Source organism: Symsagittifera roscoffensis, chromosome 3 (assembly GCF_963678635.1).
Source record: "Symsagittifera roscoffensis chromosome 3, txSymRosc1.1, whole genome shotgun sequence".
NCBI classification, from domain to species: Eukaryota; Metazoa; Xenacoelomorpha; order Acoela; family Convolutidae; genus Symsagittifera; species Symsagittifera roscoffensis.
Genome location: NC_087064.1, coordinates 48,443,986 through 48,466,584, shown reverse-complemented (window position 1 = coordinate 48,466,584; position 22,599 = coordinate 48,443,986). Strand labels below are relative to the sequence as shown.

The following is a 22,599-nucleotide window of genomic DNA, read 5'->3' as shown; positions in this document are numbered from 1 at the left end:
GAAAAGACAAAAACTCTTTAACTGTCATTGGAGGAGATTTTTAAGGTCATTCGTCGCTCAAATCTTAGCCATTTATAGCATTCAAAGCTAAGTAGCAAAAAAACACTTTGGGTTTCTATTACTTAGGAGAAAAGAGCACATTGCGTTCTTTAAAAAGAAGGCAAGATAGTGTTCGACCATCACGCCGTTGTCACATTTAAATAATTACACACCAATTTCCCAAGGAAATTTGCCCATTAATTTAAAAAAAAAAAATACGCGCCACAAAAATTGATTCTACGGACACTTTTCGACCAACACAGAACAATTTTTGGGGTTTTGAATTTAACCTCAGACAGAAATTTAGACAAAGCACAAAAATGCAAATTTGATTGCCACTACTTTCACCCGCCTAACCTCGATTAACACTACTCAATTTACATATTTCCTTCCCATTTATCTCTATCGCATGGGACAATGATAGTATCACGTGGACTTAAGCACCAATAAATGTTAAACCACCGCATTCAAAGTTAATGTACTGATTAAAAAGACAGGAAACATCCTTATGATTAGCTGCAGTAAAAAAACTGACCCAGCTACAGAAACTGAAATTAAAACATCGACTTATTCCCCTATTTCTAGTCTAATTGGCACAAAAACGAAGTCGAGAAGAAGATTTTGTTTTCCTATGACGTGTAGGGCCCCATTAATCTCATTGTGAATTTTATTTTTGAAGACACAGTGCCATTGCTTTAAATACCTTCAATTCTCATCATATTTTTTAATCACTAGTTCACAACAAACTTTACAGCGCTATTCAGAAATTATTTTTTACGATTTGGACGCAACTTATTTGGAGCTGCCGAAAAAAACATTTATCAGCAATTATTTCTAAACTATCAAGAGGCTGCCACGATATGACTCTCGAATCTTATCGAAAGACAGACATCATTAATTTGATTATTTAGCTTTACGAATATAGCTTGACTATTACGTCAATCCCACTCCTTTTTTTGTCGTTATTGACCCAACAACAAACAATCAGGAGAACAAGCTTACGGCTAAATTTATATTTATCATATTTGAAGAAAATTTATCAGGCTTGAAACGCTTTTTAAAGTACATAAATGCATTAAAACATTGCCAAAATCCTCCTTTGTCACAGTAGATTAAAGGGACATTAGAAACAACCGTACCAACGTTTGGAGCTAGCAAACCATAAGACTCAACAATAAAAACCTTATCAGATAAAAAAAAATCACAACAAAACAGCCTCAGTTGATGCTATAATTTATGACATTTCTGAATTGCTCATTCGAATTGGTTAATATTAGCAGCGGAAAATGGAGATAATAATTCCGAAATTGCTTTCCTTTTCACAAATCTATAAACGTGAAGTGAATTTAAGTACGAGCAAGACTACGCGCGCGCGTGTGTGTGTGGGGGGGGGGGGGCATACCTCGATCCACCGTAGCTTCTGTCCGACAAATATTTTATTTTCAAAATAAGATCTATGGTCAAATTTAAGTAGAAGATCTATCCGGACTGAAACCGAAATTTAACGGCGCTACCAGCAATCGAACTAGAAATTTCGCCAGCAGTTCTGGAAATGCAAGTTTTGAGAGGAACGAATAAAACTGATTTAGTTTGTCAGATCGTTGGTTCGCCAAGACCTTTATTTTATTAGAGCAATTCCTTCTGAGAACCAAAAAATGTTCGAACGCAGCATTTAACCATAAGTTATATAAATTTCTCTCCCACCAATTGTCGGAACAAAAAAAAACTGTCGCTCAATTGAAAGAATGGGAAAAAACTTATTTTTTCAAAATGTTCTTGATTTTTTGGCATTTCTGTTTATCATGTTTTCCAAAACTAAATTTTTTTCCAGTGTTATTTAGTTCGTCGAATGGCTTGAGACCACCAAAGTTGAATGCCTTGAGACTAACAACAAAAAGCAAGACAAGTAATTGACCATCAAACAATTTTCAGACATGATCGTAAGTATAATTATACAAAAAATTATGATGATAGATCAGTTAAATTCACTTCACATCCACATTATCATAGATGCCTATGTCTTTCTATCTTTATTTTACAACCTTTGTCCAGTTACTAGCTACAGGCCAGGGTACTCCGAAGAGCTTCCCAAATTCCACAAGGAAAAGGACAACGACAGGTTCGTAATGATCAGTTAATTTTGTTTCAACTTAAACACAAATTTATATAAGTTTTCGGCATAAACTTGTTTTCAAGATAGTCATGAGGCAAAAAAGATAAAACAAATTGAGATATAACAAATAAGGTACTACAAATTTTGATCAGTATGAGACGAGTCATATATCAAATTAAAATTCTTTAAATCATGATTCGATCAACCTTACAAAAAGTTATACTGGTAATTTTTTTCCTATTCGATAGGTTCAGTAATTCATTTTTTGAAGACAAGAGCAAGCGCTTATGATTGATTTTCCAAAGATCTAAGCTTTACTAGTTCCTCTCATCACACGAACGCTCAAAAAACGGCACACATCTGTGAAAAATGTGCCATTTACAATGGTTTTATATTACCATTATTGCTCCTGTAACGAACTTCCAACAAGTATCCAATAGCCAAAACGCTTTCTTAAACCGTCAAGTTTCTTCCATTTCGTTCAGCAAAGATTCGGCACTGCTTCAAAATGAAGTGAAAATGACAGAAATGCTATAAAAACATTTAAAAAAAAAATTATTCAAACTATCATATAAAAATTGTTCTATAGTTAATTCCGAACTGTTGAGACCATCGGTGATCCTGAGTGCCTTAATTGGTCAAAAAACAGTGCTTTCTAGGTTGTATTACATCCAGGAGCGGATCTAGGGTTTTCTAGAGGGGGCGGATTTTTTGATTTTCTTAAGAAAAACTTTAGGGTCAGTCAGCCAAAAATGGATATCTCAAAATAGGACAAAGAGGGACCCTTTGGGTCGGCAGCCCCCCCCCCCTAAATCTGTTGGTGATTACATCTTCACTTCAACAATTTTTACATCCTTCACTCAGATAGATTCCCTGACCGAAAAGGATTTTGCTAAAAATTTGGCTTTAACTATAAATTTAATTTCTAATACAATAAAAACAAACTATTTTTCCGAATTCATTTATACTGATTATCAAAGAAACGGGCTACATCATTTAAGTTTGATATTTGGCATATATTGAAGAGCTACTTCCTAAGCTGTTCAAACTTCCACGTTTTATCCGGAGAAATAGTTAAAACACAGTTGTGATATTGAGTAAGAGAGGGAGAGTGAGCAATAGTCACAAAACACTCAATCTCACTCTGGCAAGACAATATTTTGTAGATCCTCGCTTGCTCATCGTTGCTCACAGCACTAGTTGACTCGTCCATGAAGAGAATATTAGGTCGGCTTAGCATCACCCGGCCAAATGAAAGTCTCTGCGCTTCGCCCTGGGAAAACACACTGGACCAGTCCCAGTCATGATCTTCCGTTATAGACCCGCATCTCTCAATAATATACTCTAAGTTCAGAGTTTTCAATACTTCTACTACTCTGTCGATAGTTGAGTCGTTAATCTCAACTATTTTCGGGTAGAACAGCTGTCGAATTAGAGAACCTTGGCAAAAATATGGCGTTTGAGGCAAGAACATTTTAGTTTTGTTCAATTGAAATGATACATTGCCACTTTGAACCTCCCACATTGAGTTAAGAATACGAAAAAGCGAGGATTTTCCGACCCCGTTAGGTCCTGAAATGAGCAACTTGTCGCCAGATGAAAGATTGAAATCTAGAAATTTAATCAGTACGTCATCATCTGTAGATTCAGCGTTTTCGACCATCGATGAAAACTTTTCTCCCCCTGGCAAACCAAAAGAGACACTTTCCACTTTCAAAAGATATTCACCATGTCCGGAGTTATCAGATTTTGAATTATCATCATGTAAACCACTATCACTTGAACTACATTGAAGAGCTTCTAATGTCTGAGAACCTTGATCTGAATTTTGCGATTCACGTTTCATTCTATTTTCGGCAATCATTTCAACACTGCCTTGCATAATTTGCAGGGTTTCTAACAACTCTCCGACCCTGTGAGTGACTCCCGCTAGCTCTGACACTTTGTTCGACAGGTCAATCAGTTGGCTGAAACAGTATATGAGATAGAGAGACTGAAACGCGTAGGCAGACACCAACTCTGACCTTTCGCCTGGCGATTTATGGTCAAACTGACCTCCGAAAATTGGAATGGCAATAACTAGATAGCTTTGAATAGCACCCATGTAGTCGTAAAACGAAGTGAAAGTCTTCACCACAAACTGTGAGAAAAAGAGTCTCGTTTGAACTGAGATTAATTTATCCAGCCGCTCATCGGCATTTATAGATTCGTACTTTTCCCCTCTGTAAAACGCTATGCTTTGACAACTTGATCGCACACGCATATGAAGAAACCGGAAATTCCCTTCCGCTAGCTCTTGCGCGACGGTTCGAGTCACGACGGGACCCATAAGGAATTTGTTCACGACAGTTCCGACGCAAAACACGCCAAAAATCACCAAGGGTCCGAAAACTCCAGTTGTCAAATAGCATTTACAGGCATAGTAAGCTATAGTGAATGGGGACAGAAGTAGAAGTGGAAACATATTTGCAAAGGTCAACAACATCTTATCCAGATCTGCTGCGAGTCTTTGGTCCACGTTGTCAATGAACTTTTCCGAGCTCAGGGTCGAATTGATATGGAAATAATTAAACCCCGAGAAGTATAATTTATGCAAATGTTTGCACATATTTTGTCTCCAGTGAACGTAAAGCATCGAAGAAGCATACTGAACTACGGCGTTGACCACTGATATCGCACTCATTAGAGCCAAGGCCTGACATAAAACCTGCTTGAATGCTGGAAAATCCTGATCCACAAGAGTTTTTGTGAACTTCGAAGCCAGTAAACCGACATAGTAGACTAAAATCTGCTGTAAAATAGAAATGAGAAGAATAAACGAGGAAAGAATAAACGACAAGTATCCATTTGAAAGTCTCAGAATTTCGAAGAATCTCGCAAAGAAGAGAAGGTTGATTTTATAGTGAGATTTTTTCGGTGCTGGTGGCTTAGGCATAATACTAGCTTCAAAGGAGCAGCAAAAGCATCAAATCACAACTTCAGTTCAATCATTCAACTGAAATCAAAGCCCGAGCAAGTTAAACTAGTGGCAAAGAAATATGCGTTTCAATGAAGCAAATAATGAGTTTAATGTCAAGGTTCAAAGGAATTTTACAAGGCTCAGGGTAGAAACATTTCGTAGCAAATAGAGATTGAGATGAAGAGATTTCCAAGCAACTTATGTTATATATAATAGACTCAGGGTAAAATTCACATGAAAATATTAACTGCAACAGTTTGAACTTCACTGAACTGAAGCATGGGTTTGTTGCAATGATATCATGCCTTATTATGTTTCTCATGGACGAACGCCAGCTTTGTTTTCATTAGAGCTAATCAAGTTCTAACTATCACATCCAGGATGTACAATTTTTTCACTTACCCCGTATTTAGTGCACGTGAAGGATGAAGGGCAGTGCTACTACGTAAAGTATTCCTATAATTCAAATTTACTAAAAGCGAATAACTCGCTTTTAACGAAAAAAATCGATTATCAGGTCCAATGCTTAAAATTTATTACTTGGTCTCAGGCTCTCAAGCTCTCAGACAAGAAGCAATTCAATTTGGTGCACTTCTGGCACGGAAGCAACAAAATGAAAAACAATCAGAAAAGTTCCCTACTGCTGTTAAAATCAGGAAATGGTTATCTTAATGTCTTGTTTGCATATGGATCTACGAATAATTTATGAATAATGAAAAACTTGAATTCTTAAGTCATAAAAAGCGAGCAACCAATCCTAACTATCGAGCAGCATTGGAACACGAGCGCTAACCTCCTGCCACGAGCTCAAGCACATCGCGATCCCTTACTATTTATGATGTTTACTTTGCGCCTGCTACTCGGCACTAAATTTTCAATTCTGCTTAAAAAAGCGGAAGTCGAAGTCCGATTAGTAAAATAGAGTTGTAAAAATTAACATAAAGTTGCAACTATTATCTTAAATTATTGAAACTACTCCAAGTCACTTAATCTATCTAAGGAGAACGCTGAGCATTTTAACGAATACTTCGCAAACATTGGCGCCAGGCTTTCACAAAGCAAAATAACTTGCACGGATAATAATGTTATCCGTCAGCAGCAATCGTTGTTTTTGAAAAAAAAAATTGATTTAATTGAAGTAATAAGTCATCGGAAATCTAAAAAATAAAGATAGTACAGATTGCTATGATATCAACAACGTTCTCGTCAAGCATTTAAAAACTATATTAGCAGGCCCTTTGACTGAAATTTTAAATGACTGCCTAACTTCAGAAATCTACCCAAAATTTTTAAAAATTGCAAAAATTGTACCAATTTTCAGGGAAGGAAATATCGATGACCCCTCAGACTATAGACCAATTTCGCTTCTTCCAGTTCTGGAAAAATCTTTTAAGCGTCTAATTTTCAGACGAGCACAATCATATGTAGACAAGTTTAATATCATCCGAAACTCTCAGTTTGGCTTCAGATCAAAAAGGAGCACTGTCGACGCCATCCTTACATTGTTGGAACAAGTTTCAACATCGCTATCGAACAAAAAACTAACTTCAGAATACTTTTTTAGACCTAACAAAGGCTTTTGACATTGTTGATCACTGTAATCTGTTAATAAAATAGGAACATATGGGATTTAGAGTGCCTGTCTTAAAACTCTTGGAATCTTACCTTGGCAATGGCTATCAGCACATCAACACAAACTCTTTTAAGACCTATCCTTGGCCACCTTTATTCATACTTTACACAACAGCTCTTCAAATAGCCACAAAAAAAACGGGGGTACTTTTGTATGCTGATGAAACAATAGACTATATTGCTCTCGCACATCAATCGACTTTGCTTGAAGTAAATGATTGGTTAGAAAAGAACAAATTAACACTAAATATCAAAAGAACCAAGACCATGAGCCACTGTCGGACCAAAAAAACTGAAAAAAGACCTGTCAAGTAACTTTTAAATGAAACCCAAATAGAAGATGTAGAATGTTTTAAATATCTTGGAATTCACCTTGACTGTACATTGAAATTTTATCAGCAGATAAGGTAAAAATAAAGTTTTGCAATTCCGTGGAGTGTTTTTTCAATTGAGAAAGTTTCTAACTGGACGGCAATTAATATTTGCGTATAAAGGTTATGTGCACCCAATTATCAATATGGAGTTTTAGTTTATGCGAATACCGACAAAACCAAACTGTTAGAACTGGAAATGAAAATCAGAAGGCTAATCAGAATAATTTTTTTATACACAGGATGAATTCAATTCCTGAAATAAAGCATGAAAATAAAATATATACCGTAAGAGAATTTTTAACGTACGAACTTCTCTGAAATTAACCGGGAAAACTATTCGAAAAGAGTGCCAAGTTGATCCCTTGAGATATTCTATTACTGAACAAGAGTTAAACGCGATATTTTCAAAGAGAAACAAATCAAAAGTTAGCTATAAATAGACTGAACAGAGGATCGATTACACCTAAAACTAGAGAAATGTTAATTTTGTAGTATTTTTTCCCGCCTGGGTCAATTTCTTGAATGGGGCTTCTCGGTTTCAATTGAATAGTTGTCATCATAAATTTTTGGATAATTACATTCTAGGAAACACGGTTTTCGGTTTTATTGGGCATGCTTTGAGACATTTTAATGCTCAATTTGTAGAAATTGTTTCTGTTGGTTTCAAGGTTTTAGGTAGAAAGGACTACCCGAGAAAACAAAAAAAATAATTTTTTATAAAAAGAATGGTTTAAAGGTGCGAATAAAGAGGTTTTACGTTTAATAAATGTTTACGGGTTGCATTGGATCGAAGAAGTTAACTAATTTTTTTGTTCTCCGCTTAATGAGACACCTGAAAACGGGCCGTGCTGGCTTAATGTTGTTCTCCCAAATAATTATAATTTGTATTTATAAATTTCTATAAAAAACTCTGTAACTAGATATCGTTCGGAAACAATTTATTATTATTATCTCGGTATTAGAGATTTAAAAAAATTAATCAAAAAAATGAGAAACGGCAGATGGCAAAATGAAAAAATTATTTTGTATCACTTAACTCAATTTTTGCGGTTTAATTAGAGTTGTGAAAATCAAAACACACGTCAAAACTCAGATACTGTGTCTTCGATTGCAAAGATACATTGTCAAGGAAAAATTAAGCCCCAATTGATTTCAGCGGGCACTGTGCTATCATTATGTCGGGCAAAAATTTGAAAACTTAGTTCCAAAGTTATCGAAATAATTTTCATTTTCGTCGAGGTGGATCCAATAACACATTACCTCCATTAGAAAATAGCACTTAATTCTTTACTCGCGTCAAAACTTGGTGACCGGTATATCACCGTTATCAGGCCAAATCACAAGAAGGGAAATTAGATACGATGAAAGCTAAGCATTGAGCAGAAAGCATTCAAGAAAAGAATACTTCCAAGAGCATAATACGTCAAAAAGCTGAACGAATCAACTGATGGAAGTTATAAGAAGCACCTTAATTTAATCCCTCAATTGAGTGTTTGCCGTGAATGGTAGTTTGAACGAGGTAAAACATTTCATGTCGAGTCTCGTACCCCTTAAGGTATGAACATTTGATTGATCCGACATGAACGTAAATGCAAGTCATGGGTGATACTTTGTTCTATCTGACTGGTGTCTCCTATTTTTAAAAGCCCTTAACGCAACAATTGTCAGGGAAATCGATGAACTTTTTTAGTTGCAATTGAAGATAAGTAATTTGAAACACAGAGGTGAAGCAGAGCTTCACAGCATTTGCGATACAACACAATATAACATAACACGCTTGCGAAGAGAAAATGAGACGGAAGTATAAACAAAAAACTAGATCTACAAACACTTCAAACGTTTGAATCGACTGATGTTCAAGTTCATGAGAAAAAAGTCGCAAAACAAATCATGAGCCTTATATAAGCGTTAAGCATTCCTTACCGAGCGGCCTCTTAGACGACAATACTAGGATACAAAACCATTCAGCCAAAAAAAGAAAAAGCTAACACTAACTTGTCGTAAAAAAATTAGAGATTTCAGGTTTCAAAATCCAAGTTTTTACACCCTACACTCCTGAAAACATACAAGAACACAACAACAATTTTTACCCATAGAATATAAAATAAGGTGACTAAGCTGATGTAAAATAAGCCAAAACAAAACGATTAAAAAGGAAAACTGAAAAAAAATAGAACGGAATGTATTTGAAAATAGTTCATAATATAACAAGTTACAGAACGATTTTCAATTACACTACAAATTGTTTAAATCAGAAGAAAAGTTTATACGTTCGAAAAAAGCCGAGAAAAATATGCAGACAAACGGTAATCCGACTATTCAAAACTTCAAGAAAAAATCTGATTAAACTGTATCGAAAAAAAAACAAGATCCTCAAGTCCCACGCTTACAAAATCCAGGGCTTTTGGGTTACCACTAGGCAAAATGGAAATATGCATCAAGGTGTTGAGGTTCCATAATAAAGCAAGTTTAATTTGTTAGAGAGGTGCAAAAGTTATACACGGAAGTAACCAAGTGAAATAAGGAAACACAATTTCATTTGCTCTTTGATTATTTTTTGGAAACGGTATCCGTGTAAGATAACATAAGATTCCATGAAGAAAAACACTAGGATCCATTTTTTCCAACGTTCAATGCTCGGAAAAACAAAAAACAAATCGACATAGAAGAGGTCAGTGCCAGTCAGTGATGTCTCAATTTTAATAAACCTATAAATAGCGTAAGATGAAATAAAACATTTGACGTAATTCGCATTCCAAGTATATTTCTCCAGTTTAGACCCCGAAATCAAATTTAATACCAATTGACTTACAGATAAAAAGCTTTAAAGGCCTTTGTCAAAAATATCACTTAGTTGTTGGGACAACGGAATCGAAACTACTGATCTTCCTTTAATGCGCCTTGGCAATGAGATTTGAATATTATAAAAATAATATAAATTTATTTTTCTATTATCTTTTTCCATTTATTTTTATTTCACACTACATGCTAAAAAATTGCGAATTATTGTGAACAATTATATTTGTGTGCTTCGTCCTAATTTTTGGGCTTCGTCCTAATTTTTGTCGGTTGAATTTCGTTTTATCGCAGTTTTTATTAATGAACCTTAACAAATTGGATGCTCATTCCCACTTGGCCTGGAGTTAACACAATTGCCTTTGCATCCTAAGGTTTGGGGTTCGAGCCCCAGTCGGACCTCTCTTTTTCAATATAAATGATTTTTTGAGTTTTCTCATTTGAGCAATTTTTACGTTTATTGAGTCCTCTTATTTCGTCATTTTACCAACTCAAACTTTGAATACCCGTTTCTTTGTTTTTTATTTTTTTTCTATAAAGATTTAAGCTTACGTTTTGTCAGCTGAAGTCAACTTTTATGAAAAACAAAAAGAACTACTGATTCAAAAGTAATTTCGGATGCTAACGTATAAACTATAAAGTATGAGTTTCGAGTTTTAAAAGAAGTTTTAAGACATGAGAATGATTATTTTGCCATCGAATATTATGTAAACCTTATTTTGAAATTGATGCAATGGGCGATATCTATAAAAACATCGGTATTCAACCAACGGTAAGTGTAAGCACAAGCTGATTGTACAGAAAAATCGCATTAAAGTACCGACAACATTAAGATGAAAAAACTAAGAATTATCATTTTGTTCAATTTTGGGCAGTGTTTTGAGCGTGATGTGATAAGAACAAAACAAAATCTTATATCATTAATTAATAAGTAATACCCGACTACATTTTTACCTCTTAATCGATTTCTAACCAATTTTTCTTGGCATAGAGAAAATTTTCAATTTTTTGAAAATTCACTCGATTTTAGAATTAGAGTGCTTTACAATAATACATCACTCGAAACAATTGGATAATTATTTGTTTCACCTAATTTTGCATTGAAAAAAATTTAAAAAAGCTTAAAACACACCCGAAAACAGTTCCTCCCCACTTTCATTTGTCAAACAAAAAGTTAACAATAGAAAAATTGCTCAGAGGCTCATTATGCAGCCGAATAAAAACTAATATATATTTTCAAGCATTTTCTCTGTAATCGTCAAAGAAACATCTACCTAATTTTGTCAAAACGACATTTTAATGAAACCACGAAATTGGAAGAATTTTGTACTTAGATATCTCTAATTAAAAAAAACTTTGAAACTTTTATTTCACGCGAAACTAATTTGCTGATTCAACCAACTGTCAGAAACAGACTAGAAGTCCCGAAGTCTTTGATTTAAAGCAGGGAAAAGTATGAATTCAGCTGCATAAAACAGCGCTTCCACAGCAGTTTAAGTTTAAAATACAGAAATAATAAAAATATTAATACCACAGATGCGAAGCTGAGCTTCGCAACGCTTGCGATTCCAAAATGAATGACTATGATTGAAATCAAATGCCAAAAAAAAACTTCAAAAAAATCGAATTTTGTCAAAAAAAATTGCAAAAGCCCAAAATATCTAGAACAAAATTACCTGCATAATTATAAACTTTACAAAGAACTTTCGAATGCAAGAATGAAGTGGAACTTTCAATTAACTCCTTTCTGCGGAAACTAAGTCAGAAAAAATAAGCAGACCCAAAAATCTAGAATAGCCGAATATTTTCAATTGGCAAAGAAACAAGTCCCAACTGGAAACGAACTCTTGGGCTAAGCCGGCAAAATTTGGGCCGAAATCAATTAAGCCTACTATAAAAAATTAACATCGGAAATTTTTTTTTACCAGTACATCCAGTAACACATCAACTCTAGGCACATTAACTATAGACATTAACTCTAACGTGCAACGAGCTAAAAAGGAGATATCGATATATATTTAAACACATGTATCTATATATATACCTATACATATTTATGATTTTTTGTTTAACTTTTCGTTTTTTAGTCTTCTCACTGTAGTTGGTAACAGCTACTTTTAATGGTATCAGAATCGTTCAATTGTTTTGCTCGCGCCACGCACAGAAAATATAAATGTTCAATTTTTACATAACCTGCAATTCGCTTTTTATTTTGCCTTTTATCAAGGGTTTACAAACCAAATAATGATGATAATTTCTTTTACAGTGTACCATAAAAACAAAAATATCCCATCGTTTCAAAACTGAAAAAAAACAGCAACCATTTCGCAATTTCCAGAATTTTCAAGAATTTGTACTTCATTTGAAACTTTAGTTAATATCCTCTGCGAAAGATACTTAAGAGTAAAATTGATGATGCATTGAGCAAAATTAGGACACGTTTATTAAGAAATTTATCTTCCTCTAGAAACATCTATAAATTGAAATGCACTTCCGAAAATAAAAATCACTTTCTCTTTGGACTTTTGTAGAACGGCTAAGGAACTTTTTTTCAGACCAATTAAGGCGATCGAAATAGTTTTTTTATGTCAAATGTGTATACTTCAATGAAGATATCAACACACTTCGTTCAAAAGAAAAAGGATATTTTGCCGGCAATTATTTATATAACTTTCTGCGGGTTTGAAAATTACAAATTGGCTATACAATGGATTAACATATGCGCACATTAAGGATTTACATATGATGCTGAAAACGTAAGAGCTATTTTTGTATGGCGAATTATCCTGAAAAAATGAGCATATTCCAAATTTTTTTGAAAAACAAAATAAGCGGACGAGTTTAGCAAGTAAAATTTTTCTTCATAAATAGCTTTTACCAACATATGGTAAAAGACAGTCTGAACATTCAGTGCTACGCCCTGATATACAAGCAGTCTTATTTATCCCCTCCTCGTAAATTTTGCAGAGACTAAATTTACCCTCTAATTATTAACATAATTTGATGCGAGCTTCTAAAGAAAAAAGTCAGATCATTAATACTGCGATTGAGCCATTTGAAAGATTTTCTCAAAAAAACTGTCAGGCAATTTTTGCACAGTATATGAATGGAAATAAATTCTCTTTGTGCATTACTTCTTAGCAACAAAAAAACTTGAAACATTACATTCAACAGATTACATTACATTTAACGTTTCGGCTGAGTTTGAGTCAGATTTCACCCCTTGCGTGGGCATTAATTTGGCAACAGAGCACGCATTGATTACGCAGAGGCAAGTTCAGCTTTGCACCACTTATACATGAAAGATCGCATGAAAACCTAGCTTTTATCTTCATAAGTTTGTCTCAATGTGTCACGAAAAAAGTTCATTTTGAGGACAACTTTTCAAGAAATACTATCATTAACAAAATACCACCAACGTTACTTAATTCTTAAAACTTGGGCAGACGCACGTTGAGCCGAAAAATTGTTGAGCTTGGAAGCATCCTAAGAATCCAAGCTTTTAAGCCCAACTCACTTCGAAACAGCCACGGAACAGTAATTTTTTGTACTTGACGCAAACTTTGAATCGACGGGGTATATAAGATGCAAAAATGCTCAAAAAACGTTTGTTAGTCAGCGAAAATCTGTTGATTCTGTTAGAAAATAGCACTGACGTTTCAAAAACTAACCGGAACTATTTAGATATTTATGAAGCTATGAAAAACTAAAACATGACCAATCGAAGATTAGATAAGAGAGATGAACGCAAGTAAACATAAAAAAACACTAAAAAATCTCATCTTTCGAATTTCAAAGAAAAAAATAGATGCCCCTACAGCTCTTTGAATTTCTAGAACGATTTGTGATTGGCGCTTTTTTGATAACATTAACCCAATTTGAGAAAACTGGATCAATAGGTAAAGTTTTTTTTCCGCTGGAAATCTAAAAATTAAATTCCATTTTCGAAACTAGAATTCTTTCACGAATTTTTGCGCCATTTTCACGTTCGTATTTGGAGCATACTAGTTACGTCACTTTTAGCAGATGATCTTCAATTGAACTCAAAAAGTGCATTTATACTTAAGTGTATGAATGCACATCTGTAGTTAATAGACTGTTAAGACTTTTCCTGAAAAAAAAAACAACAAAAAATAATCAGCAAAACCAATATCAGAGTCGTAACTAAGTTCAGTACTCTTAAAAAAATAAAAACCAACAAGGATTATCCAAAATTTGAAAAAACTCATCAAGTTTGCATTCAATATTTTGAAAACTACTTCTTCAAAATAATCCATTCAATCAGAAAATCGATAGAGGTTGCAACGATTCTCTCGAAATTACACGAACAAAGAAGTGCAGCACACATTTTGGAATTATTGTGTATCCATAATTTTTCGACACAACAAGTACATGATTAAAATAGCAAGAGACTCAAGAACTATCAAAGAGGAATTGGAACTTTGTTGCCGTTAAAGAATGAACTAAAACATTTTTTATAGAGTTCCACAAGTGGGGTTAAATTGAACAATCGCAAGTTTAAACTTGGATCCTAAGTCTTATTGATCTCATAACCATTATCGGAACCTTGTAGAAAACAAAATATTAGAAAAATAAGCCGACAGAATTAAAGCCGACAGCGAATCAGCTGAAAATCAATTGAAAAAATATATATACGTACTGCCCAAGTAGTATACACGGCAGTCATATATGTACCGAATGCAAGGTGGTATATCCAATTCGGAAACTAAAACGAGCTTAATCGACAACCATAAAGCCGAAAAAACATCAGCAAAAAAGTATTGAAACTAAAAAAGTTTAAAGTAAACAAATGTGAAAACATTAAGTCCCCCTTCCCCTCAGAACACAAACGCACACAATTTTTTTCGGTTATCAAACGATGAAAAAGAAGAGGACACTATGTCGATATAAATTACGCCGAAACCGATTTAACCAAAAAAAAATCAAAAAAATTTTAAAAAACGAAATTTCAACAGATCGTGTTGGTAAAATTACAAACAATGTGTAAATCGAATTTCGCTACGCACTAAAAGCAACTACAATGAAAATATTTTACAGCGAAATTAAACGGTTCTCATATAACGCAATTGAGTCGGCAAAACATAGGCAGACAAATATTAGGCGGACAGTTTAATTTGAAACAGAAAATTTCCCGTTTAAAAACATAAGTCCAGGTCAGATTCGAACCCAAGACCTTTGCGGTTCCAGGCCCATTCGATACCTCCAGGCTAAAAGTGCAGCAGATACTAAGAAATTAGAATTCATTATGAATTAAGATACCATCAGGCGTCCAGATGAGTCCTGTATACAAAGTTATTTATGGGAAAAAGGTCTGATACCCGATTGCAATACCCTTGCTAATCGCAAGGGTATTTATGAAGTAGTAATATGATATGAGTAGCTTTTAAATGCAAAATACCACAATCCCATAAATTCTTAACACCATATCAGATGGGAACTAAGCCATACAACGTATCAAAAACCATAAACAAAAGAACCGCAATTCAGAAAACTATACGGAATAGTAACAAAAAACACTATCATAAATTCACACACGCGGAGCAGAGATTCGCATTAATGAACCAACAGCAACATACCGTTGCGTTTAAAATGATGGCAATAAAAATTGGCCCAAGCTGCCGTTCTCAAATACAAACAAAAACAACAAAAAGTACTAAAAACGTCATCAGGTAAACACAAGAAAATACAAAACTATTCCCTGAAAAAAAATCAAATCCAAAATTTTATTTAAAAAAACTTCAAGGCGACAAGATTCAAACTCCGACATTCCGCTCAACAGTCACTCGCCTTATCCACTTAGCTACGACATCTTTTATTGTACATCATGTATGTAGAGCCAAAACCGGCAGGTCTAATGTGCCTTTTCCCTCCCCCTTCTACTGCGAAATATACAAGTAAAAAATTTGTTCATATTGCCACAGGGGTGGATCTAGGATTTTCTCAAGGGAGGGGGAAGGAGAGTTACAAAAAAACGAAAATTTTGTCAACCTTTTTTGACGTAATGATTTTTTTTGACGTGGTGAGCTAAATTGATTTTCCGAGCTCTCTCAAATCACTGAAAAGATCCTCTGAGCTCTGTCAAATCACTGAAAAGACCCTCCGAGCTCTCCCAAATTGCAATAAAAAACTTTTTCTGAGGCCGACCAAATTGATTTTGGCGATCAAAAATAGTATATATTTGCGCGAAAGGCGCCTTAAAAAAATTCAGGGTCAGCCAGCCAAAAATGGAGGTCTTGAAATAGTGCTAAAGGGTAGTCAGGGGGTCGAATCCCTGAGGGTGGGTGAGCGTCTAAACCCCCCCCCCCCCCCCCTTAAATCCGCTACTGCATTGTCCGATAGTTCTGAATATTAACGTACGAACAAATTAAGCCATGACAAACATATTTAGTCAAAAACGAACCTCATAAAACCACTCATTAAACCATTAAATTTCTGTTCGTGTGAGGGTGGGGCAGGAAAAAGAGCCGTAAAATGGTGCGCTAATAAAACATTACCAGTGCCAGAAAAAGCTTTGACAAAAGATGTTTTTTTTTCAAAGCTTCTATATCTTTTGATTTTAAAAACTGGTTAAAAGATATAATTTTTGCAGCACAGAACATTGAATTAAAAACCATTCTTTTTTCCAGGCAGTCTATAGCTAAAGTACAGTTTTTTCACATTTCTTTTTCTCAAAAAACAAAGCTAAAAAATATCGAATCAAATATTTAATTAGTATCACAAGCAAAGACAAAATCTGTTATTTCATTCACAAGAAAATCAAACACTCAAAATATGCCAAAGAAAAACTACAAAAATACATTGATTGGGTAGAAATGACCAACCACAATAAACCGCAGATTTGAAATTTTTCAAAGTATTCACTCAATTTCTACAAACAATAACAACTATTTCTGAAAAACAAGATCATGAGTTTCTACCAGTACATGATTAAGTATTATCTTCAAAAGAAGCCAATACGTTGGTTCGATTCTCATTAGTATCCAACTTTAAACTCTTTTCGTTTGCCAAGTCTAGAAGCGCTACAAGCGTGATCGGAATTGAAAGATCACCAACAGCTCGCTCGGGCAGCCTTCTTTTTGCTTTCGCGAATAGCTCAGTTAGTTCAACTGTACTTTCCTTATCTGTATTTTCAGTTTCCTTGGCTTTATTTATCAGGGTCGCCAACATACACTGTTTGACTTTTCGCACATCAACAGTTTTTGCTCGTTTCGAGTAGTTCAACTTGAACTGTTGAGTGTACACTGGTTGGTCAACAAGAGCATTATCATTAATTTCGTTTTCGTTATTAGCAAAATCATCAACGTCAAAATCATCGCCATTGGCATTAAAGAACTGAGGTTCATCGTCATCCATGTCTTGCTTATCATTGCCATCATCTTGGTAATCGTCATCTCTGAATACTGGTGCTACATTACTCTTATCCAGTTCATTTTGATAATTATATCCCTCCTCAATTTCAATATGAACATCTTTTGGGACTCTTTTATCCGACTTATGGAACTTCGCAAAGTCTAGTTCCAGCTCAAAGTACGAGGTCCACTTTTGACGCGGGTACTCCTCGCGACTCAACTCTGCGCATGTTTTCTTGTTTTTGTCCAGGTTTCTGTCTGACAAAGTAGTCGCAGCCTGCCTTTTCTCGTTAGCCAGTGACACAGTTTCCAACTTGTATTCCACTGTTATGCTATCCGGTGATGTTTTGGTTTTTTTCTTGACAGCTTTACTGCCCCTACGCTGCGCAGCTTTTGCTCTGGTTCCGAAAAACGCATTAAGTACTGGCTCACTGAAGTTGGTAAATTCTCCCGGCTGAATGAATTTCAGTAGGTTCTCAAGTGATGGTTCGATCACTGTCAGTTGACTTTGACCCATTAAATCAAACTCACCACTACTTGACTCACTTCCATGCGGCACAGCTCCAAAAGTCTCCTCGAGGCGAGAAACAGATCCAATGTTCTCATCTTGATCAAAATGAATAGAGTAGTCATCATTGTCCGGAACTGGTGGTGCGTCCGGGTCGAAAGCGAAGTTGTCTTGAACATCAGTCAAAAACTTGTCCAATCTCGAATCATTAATTCCTTCATCATTAGTTCTGTTGAGCAGTGATTCATTGAATATCCTGTAAATTTCATCTATAGGTGGACACAAAACCTTTCGTTTCAAATCTTCTAACGTAGGTAAATTTAATGCATCTTTTGAGATCAGTGGGAAGGTACTCGCGTCAGGGTATTCCGTTTTAAAAATTCTCATTTTTTCTTTCCCATCAGTCACTATTCGTTCTTTTCGATCGTCACCTTCTTCGATAGGTAAATTCAGACTCACGAAATCGTTATTAGTCGTGTCAATCAATGATCCCGCTTTGAGCCGAATTGCATCATGGTCAACGTTATACACCACGTGTTTAAAAATCTTGCTGGTGTCTTGAACGATACACTTGAAGTTTTTCTTTTTCTTCTTCAATCGGATCGGCACTTCAGATTCCATATCCGCTTCTCCATCGTCCGCATTTTCCTTGTCTTCTTTCTTGCCCCCTCCCAGGATATTTGCTACTCTGTATGCATCAGTGTGTAGACCATCAACACGGTACGAATAAATTTTTGCACCAACGTCAATCGTACATCCTGCAGTTTGAAAAAACTGGTCTTTATTGATGGTTTTCAGTACTTCTCCCATCATGTCAATTAGATGCAAAGAAAACGCATTTTTCGAGTTCAACTTTCCGGAATTAGCAGCTTGGATGCAACTCTGATAATGACTCACAACTTGAGCTGTGTCCATGTTTGGTCTCGACACAACTTCAAGTTGCTCTTTATTTGGCACATGAGAGCTAGACAGAACATCGTCTGCTCTCACAGATCTTCTGGCTTGGTTCTGGTGGGTATCACCGTCCGTCAATTCGTCCGTATTTGCCTTGGAGGCGGGCGAGAGACATCCTTCTTCAATCACCGATGAGTTGAAAGTAGCATTAAGGAGTGATTGACGAAGCAGACTCTTTCGTCGCCGCTTTTCATTGTTTTTCGGTGTTTCGCTGCTTGTAGCACTCGATGTATCTGATTCGGTCATGCTTAAGTAGTTATTATCTGAAAACAAAACTTGTTTTTATTCCACAAGAAAGTCAGTTAACTTCACTAAGTCCAAAATTTTCTATCTAACACACAGGCGAGGTAAAACTTCGCAAACATCTGTGAACAGCTTAAGAATCAAACCTTATAGATAATTGATACAGAGGCGAAGCTGCTCTTCGCAAACAAGCGAAAAAATTAGGCCGTCAATTAAAGGATCCCCAACCCGCACTCGCTATTTGAAGTACAAGTGATAAGTTTAACTATACGAGAAAACTTATCACTTGTACTTTAAATAGCGTGTGGACTTCAAGTTCCTTTAGTTCACGGCCTCATAAAAAGACCAAAAACCTTCTTATCTCAATACAATAGTGAAGGAGTTCTCAGCCGGATTACTCGCCGCCTAAGCAAAGTGTGAATAGAAAGCTGGTAAATAGCTCAAATAACTTGCCTTATTGATTCGAAATCCCAATTAGTTCGATGGTCAAAAAACAGACATCAAAAAACCGCGTCCGGTTGAGATTCAAACCCCAGACTCTAAACTACAAATGCACGCCTTAAGCTAACTCATTAAAAACGACATATGCAAAACTTCATATGTTTGTCTCGATTGATATTCAATTTGCGGATCACATATCCAGAAAGACAACCGACAGCAATAAAAAAGCAATCGGAAAAATTTAACCGAGAGGCAACAACTAAGCCGACAATACTTTGATCCGAACAAACATTTTCATGACAAACCTAATGAACTAATTTGGCAAGCCCCTTCAAACGATGAATTATAAGATAACAAAACCAAAAAACATATCCCGACACCATTTGAAAGAAACAAACCTTTCATACGAAAAAGGAAATCAGAAAATTGCAAGCATACAGAAGGATAGCCGGTTGCTGTGGAGCTAGCACAGAAAGTTCCTACTACAAAATGTGTCGTTTTGGTTCTTGGCGCGATCAGAGGATCTGAACCTGAACGAAAGCCTAGAACTTCGATAGTAATAGTAAATAAGGTACATTTGATTCCAAATTTCCTCTTAAAAAAATCGAAATAAAAAATTTCAGAATTCCATATTGGAACTTTTTGGAAAATTAATCTAGATTAAGAAAACTGGATCAAAAGATACATTTTATATTCCGCTGGAAATCTAAAAATTAAAATCCACGTACCAAATAAAATTCAATCACGTCTTTGCGCCATTTTCACATTTGTAATTTGAGATCGCAATTGGCCAATTTTCAGCAAAAGACTTAAACTGAACTCGAAAAAAGCATATCTACCTGAGCGCAGTCCTAAGTTTTGTAATTACTGGAGCGAATTCAACTCCCGTATCCTAAAATTAAGTTCGAAATAGGATTTACTTTCTGGATGTTTAACTTAAACGGTCCTATTGAAAAACTGATATAGCTGACACAGATGTATCAGATCTGACATTAATATCTATAATTATGATTACCAGCAAATGAAAAGACAAATCAACATTCGAAAAAAATCACAAAAATCGTTTTTTTTGTCAAAAAAAGTTTCGTCTAAGAGTTATTGAAACAAAATTGATTGCACCGTTGAAATCTTTGCAAAAGCTTTCCTGAAAGGAAACCTAAAAGAAACCGAACCTTTCTGCGGGACGCAAAACCCAAATTAGCAGACACCAAAGTCTAGTATATTCGAAAATTTTCAGTTTCGACAAAAAACAGGTAACGACTGAAATCGAACTTCTGGGATTTGTCGTCACAAGTATGAGTGTTACCGCTGCACCAAACGCACAGAACAGTCCATGAATTTATAGAGAAAACAACTTCCAAAATCTTTTTATGAACAGCATGAAAAAACAACAAAAAAAATTGGGAAAACTTGGAACATAATTACTAGCCCAAAACCGGTATACACTGATTAGGTTTTTTAAAATTCTAATGAAAAATGGCAATTTTAGGCAAATTTGATGCTGCGATAACTAAGCCGACGGAAAAAAGCAGACAAACAGAAGTCCGATTAATTCCGCCAAAAAAAACAGGTCCTGGCCAGATTCGAACCATTGACCTTTGTTTTATATGTTACCTCTTCGCAATATGCGCAAACTAACTTCTGACTTTTTATTTAACATGAACCAAAGGTAAAATGATTCATGTGATTCTGTTAAACTAGTTGTTAACCCGAAAATTAATCAAGATGTGAACAATAAAATTTGAGCAAACACCGAGAATTAAATTCCTGTTTTTTTTGTTTCAGTGTGACTCTTTTCATTGTCTGTGTGATCTCATTTCTACTTCTCGCCATAGCTGGTCTGATAATCAAATTCTGCTGGCAACAACGACAGGCTAAAAAACGCTCCATGTACTTCCGGGATTGTCAATCAGAATACAGCGGCCTAGTAAATAACGATTACTGACTCAAACATGAGCATGCATGCAAAACCAATGAAAAAACTAATTCGCGGTAAAAGTATGGTATTTGGGTCCCTGAAAAAAGCAAGAACAAAAGTATTTCTGTTTTGATAAATGCCGAAAAACGCAATTACACAAATTTGAAAGCAATTTTTCAATAACTTTGAAGCCTGATTTATTTTCTTCAGGGATCCTTTCACAATTTAGGGCCTAAGCAACCATACTTGTATCAAACTCGCGAATAATGAGCTCTCGAAATCTGCTTTGTTCGGCGCTTTCTGAAAATACAAAAAGCAAATTGTTGGAGCTGTTTATATTTGGTAGGATGGGGGTGGGGGTTTATTGGGAAAGAACACCATGCTCTGGATCAACCTTTTGTTCTATTAATTCATTAGTTTGCAGTAGCTTGAATAGTACTTAAGACGCACGTAATGCATGGTTACATCAGAACAAATTTTGAAAAACAATGTGCATAGATAGTAATCAATTTTCTGTAGCAACAATGACCAAACAGTTGAAGTATATTCAAACAAGTCTCAAATAAACTATTTTCAAAATTTTTGTGCTAAGCTATACTGCATGAATGATTTCAAATGCAGATATCTTGAACTTAGTAAGAAACAGCATAGTACATCACATTTTGGACTGCCATTGACACGCAAACGACAGCTCCCAACATGAACCCGAAAGCCCTTTCAATTCCTCTTTCATTTAAATACGCTATAGAGTGGATAAACCTCCCCAAAGCAAACGCTCTGAAATGCCACAGAGCAACTACTGGGTCTGGCCGGGAGGCACAGTAGAAAATTCCCAATCCTAGAAAAGGGAGCAAGTTCTCGACATCATTTCTATGAGCTCTTTGCACTCTTTCTACGTCTTTGTTTTCGCTTGTAGCAGGCGCCACTCCTTGTCTTTGAGCATCTTCTGGATTGACAAAAGATTGAGTAGCTCGCTTAGTTTTTCCTGTCCACAGGGCCAGGCCCATCATTTTCACAAGTGAGATAGAACCATAAAAAGCAAAACCTTTGAACACAGCGTCGTCGTAGGGGAGCATTTTTGATGTCTGGAAAATAAGATATATGATTAGTGATTGCCTTAATTTTGTTATCATAGCTCCATTTTCGAGTATTGAGAAAATCCATTTCGTGTGTACATTTAAGGCTAATTTTAGTGATACGAAAAAAAAACAGTGCGTTAAAGTTACACACAGAAGCGAAGCTGTGCTTCGCA

The 22,599-nt window shown here is 35.4% G+C and overlaps 4 protein-coding genes and 1 long non-coding RNA gene across 5 annotated transcripts in view; 1 reads left to right on the top strand and 4 right to left on the bottom strand.

Annotated features, from left to right (window-relative positions):
• LOC134842926 (cleavage and polyadenylation specificity factor subunit 3-like) overlaps positions 1 to 22,599 on the bottom strand; it is an 86,852-nt gene that overhangs the window by 15,737 nt on the left and 48,516 nt on the right. The gene's annotated exons all lie outside the window — the stretch shown is intronic.
• On the top strand, positions 10 to 21,979 carry LOC134842927 (uncharacterized). Its single transcript, XR_010162571.1, has 3 exons — positions 10 to 1,374; positions 2,050 to 2,158; positions 21,215 to 21,979. It is a non-coding gene; the product is annotated as an uncharacterized LOC134842927 (long non-coding RNA).
• On the bottom strand, positions 3,063 to 5,607 carry LOC134841272 (lysosomal cobalamin transporter ABCD4-like). Its single transcript, XM_063857152.1, has one exon. The coding sequence runs from the start codon at positions 5,085 to 5,087 to the stop codon at positions 3,180 to 3,182; it is 1,908 nt and encodes a 635-aa protein (XP_063713222.1). The 5' UTR covers positions 5,088 to 5,607; the 3' UTR covers positions 3,063 to 3,179.
• Positions 16,721 to 19,004, bottom strand: LOC134841411 (condensin complex subunit 2-like). The gene has a single exon (XM_063857382.1). The coding sequence runs from the start codon at positions 18,989 to 18,991 to the stop codon at positions 16,862 to 16,864; it is 2,130 nt and encodes a 709-aa protein (XP_063713452.1). The 5' UTR covers positions 18,992 to 19,004; the 3' UTR covers positions 16,721 to 16,861.
• LOC134841741 (prostaglandin E synthase-like) lies at positions 21,980 to 22,357 on the bottom strand. The gene has a single exon (XM_063857780.1). It carries the CDS (start codon positions 22,355 to 22,357, stop codon positions 21,980 to 21,982), a length of 378 nt encoding a protein of 125 aa, XP_063713850.1.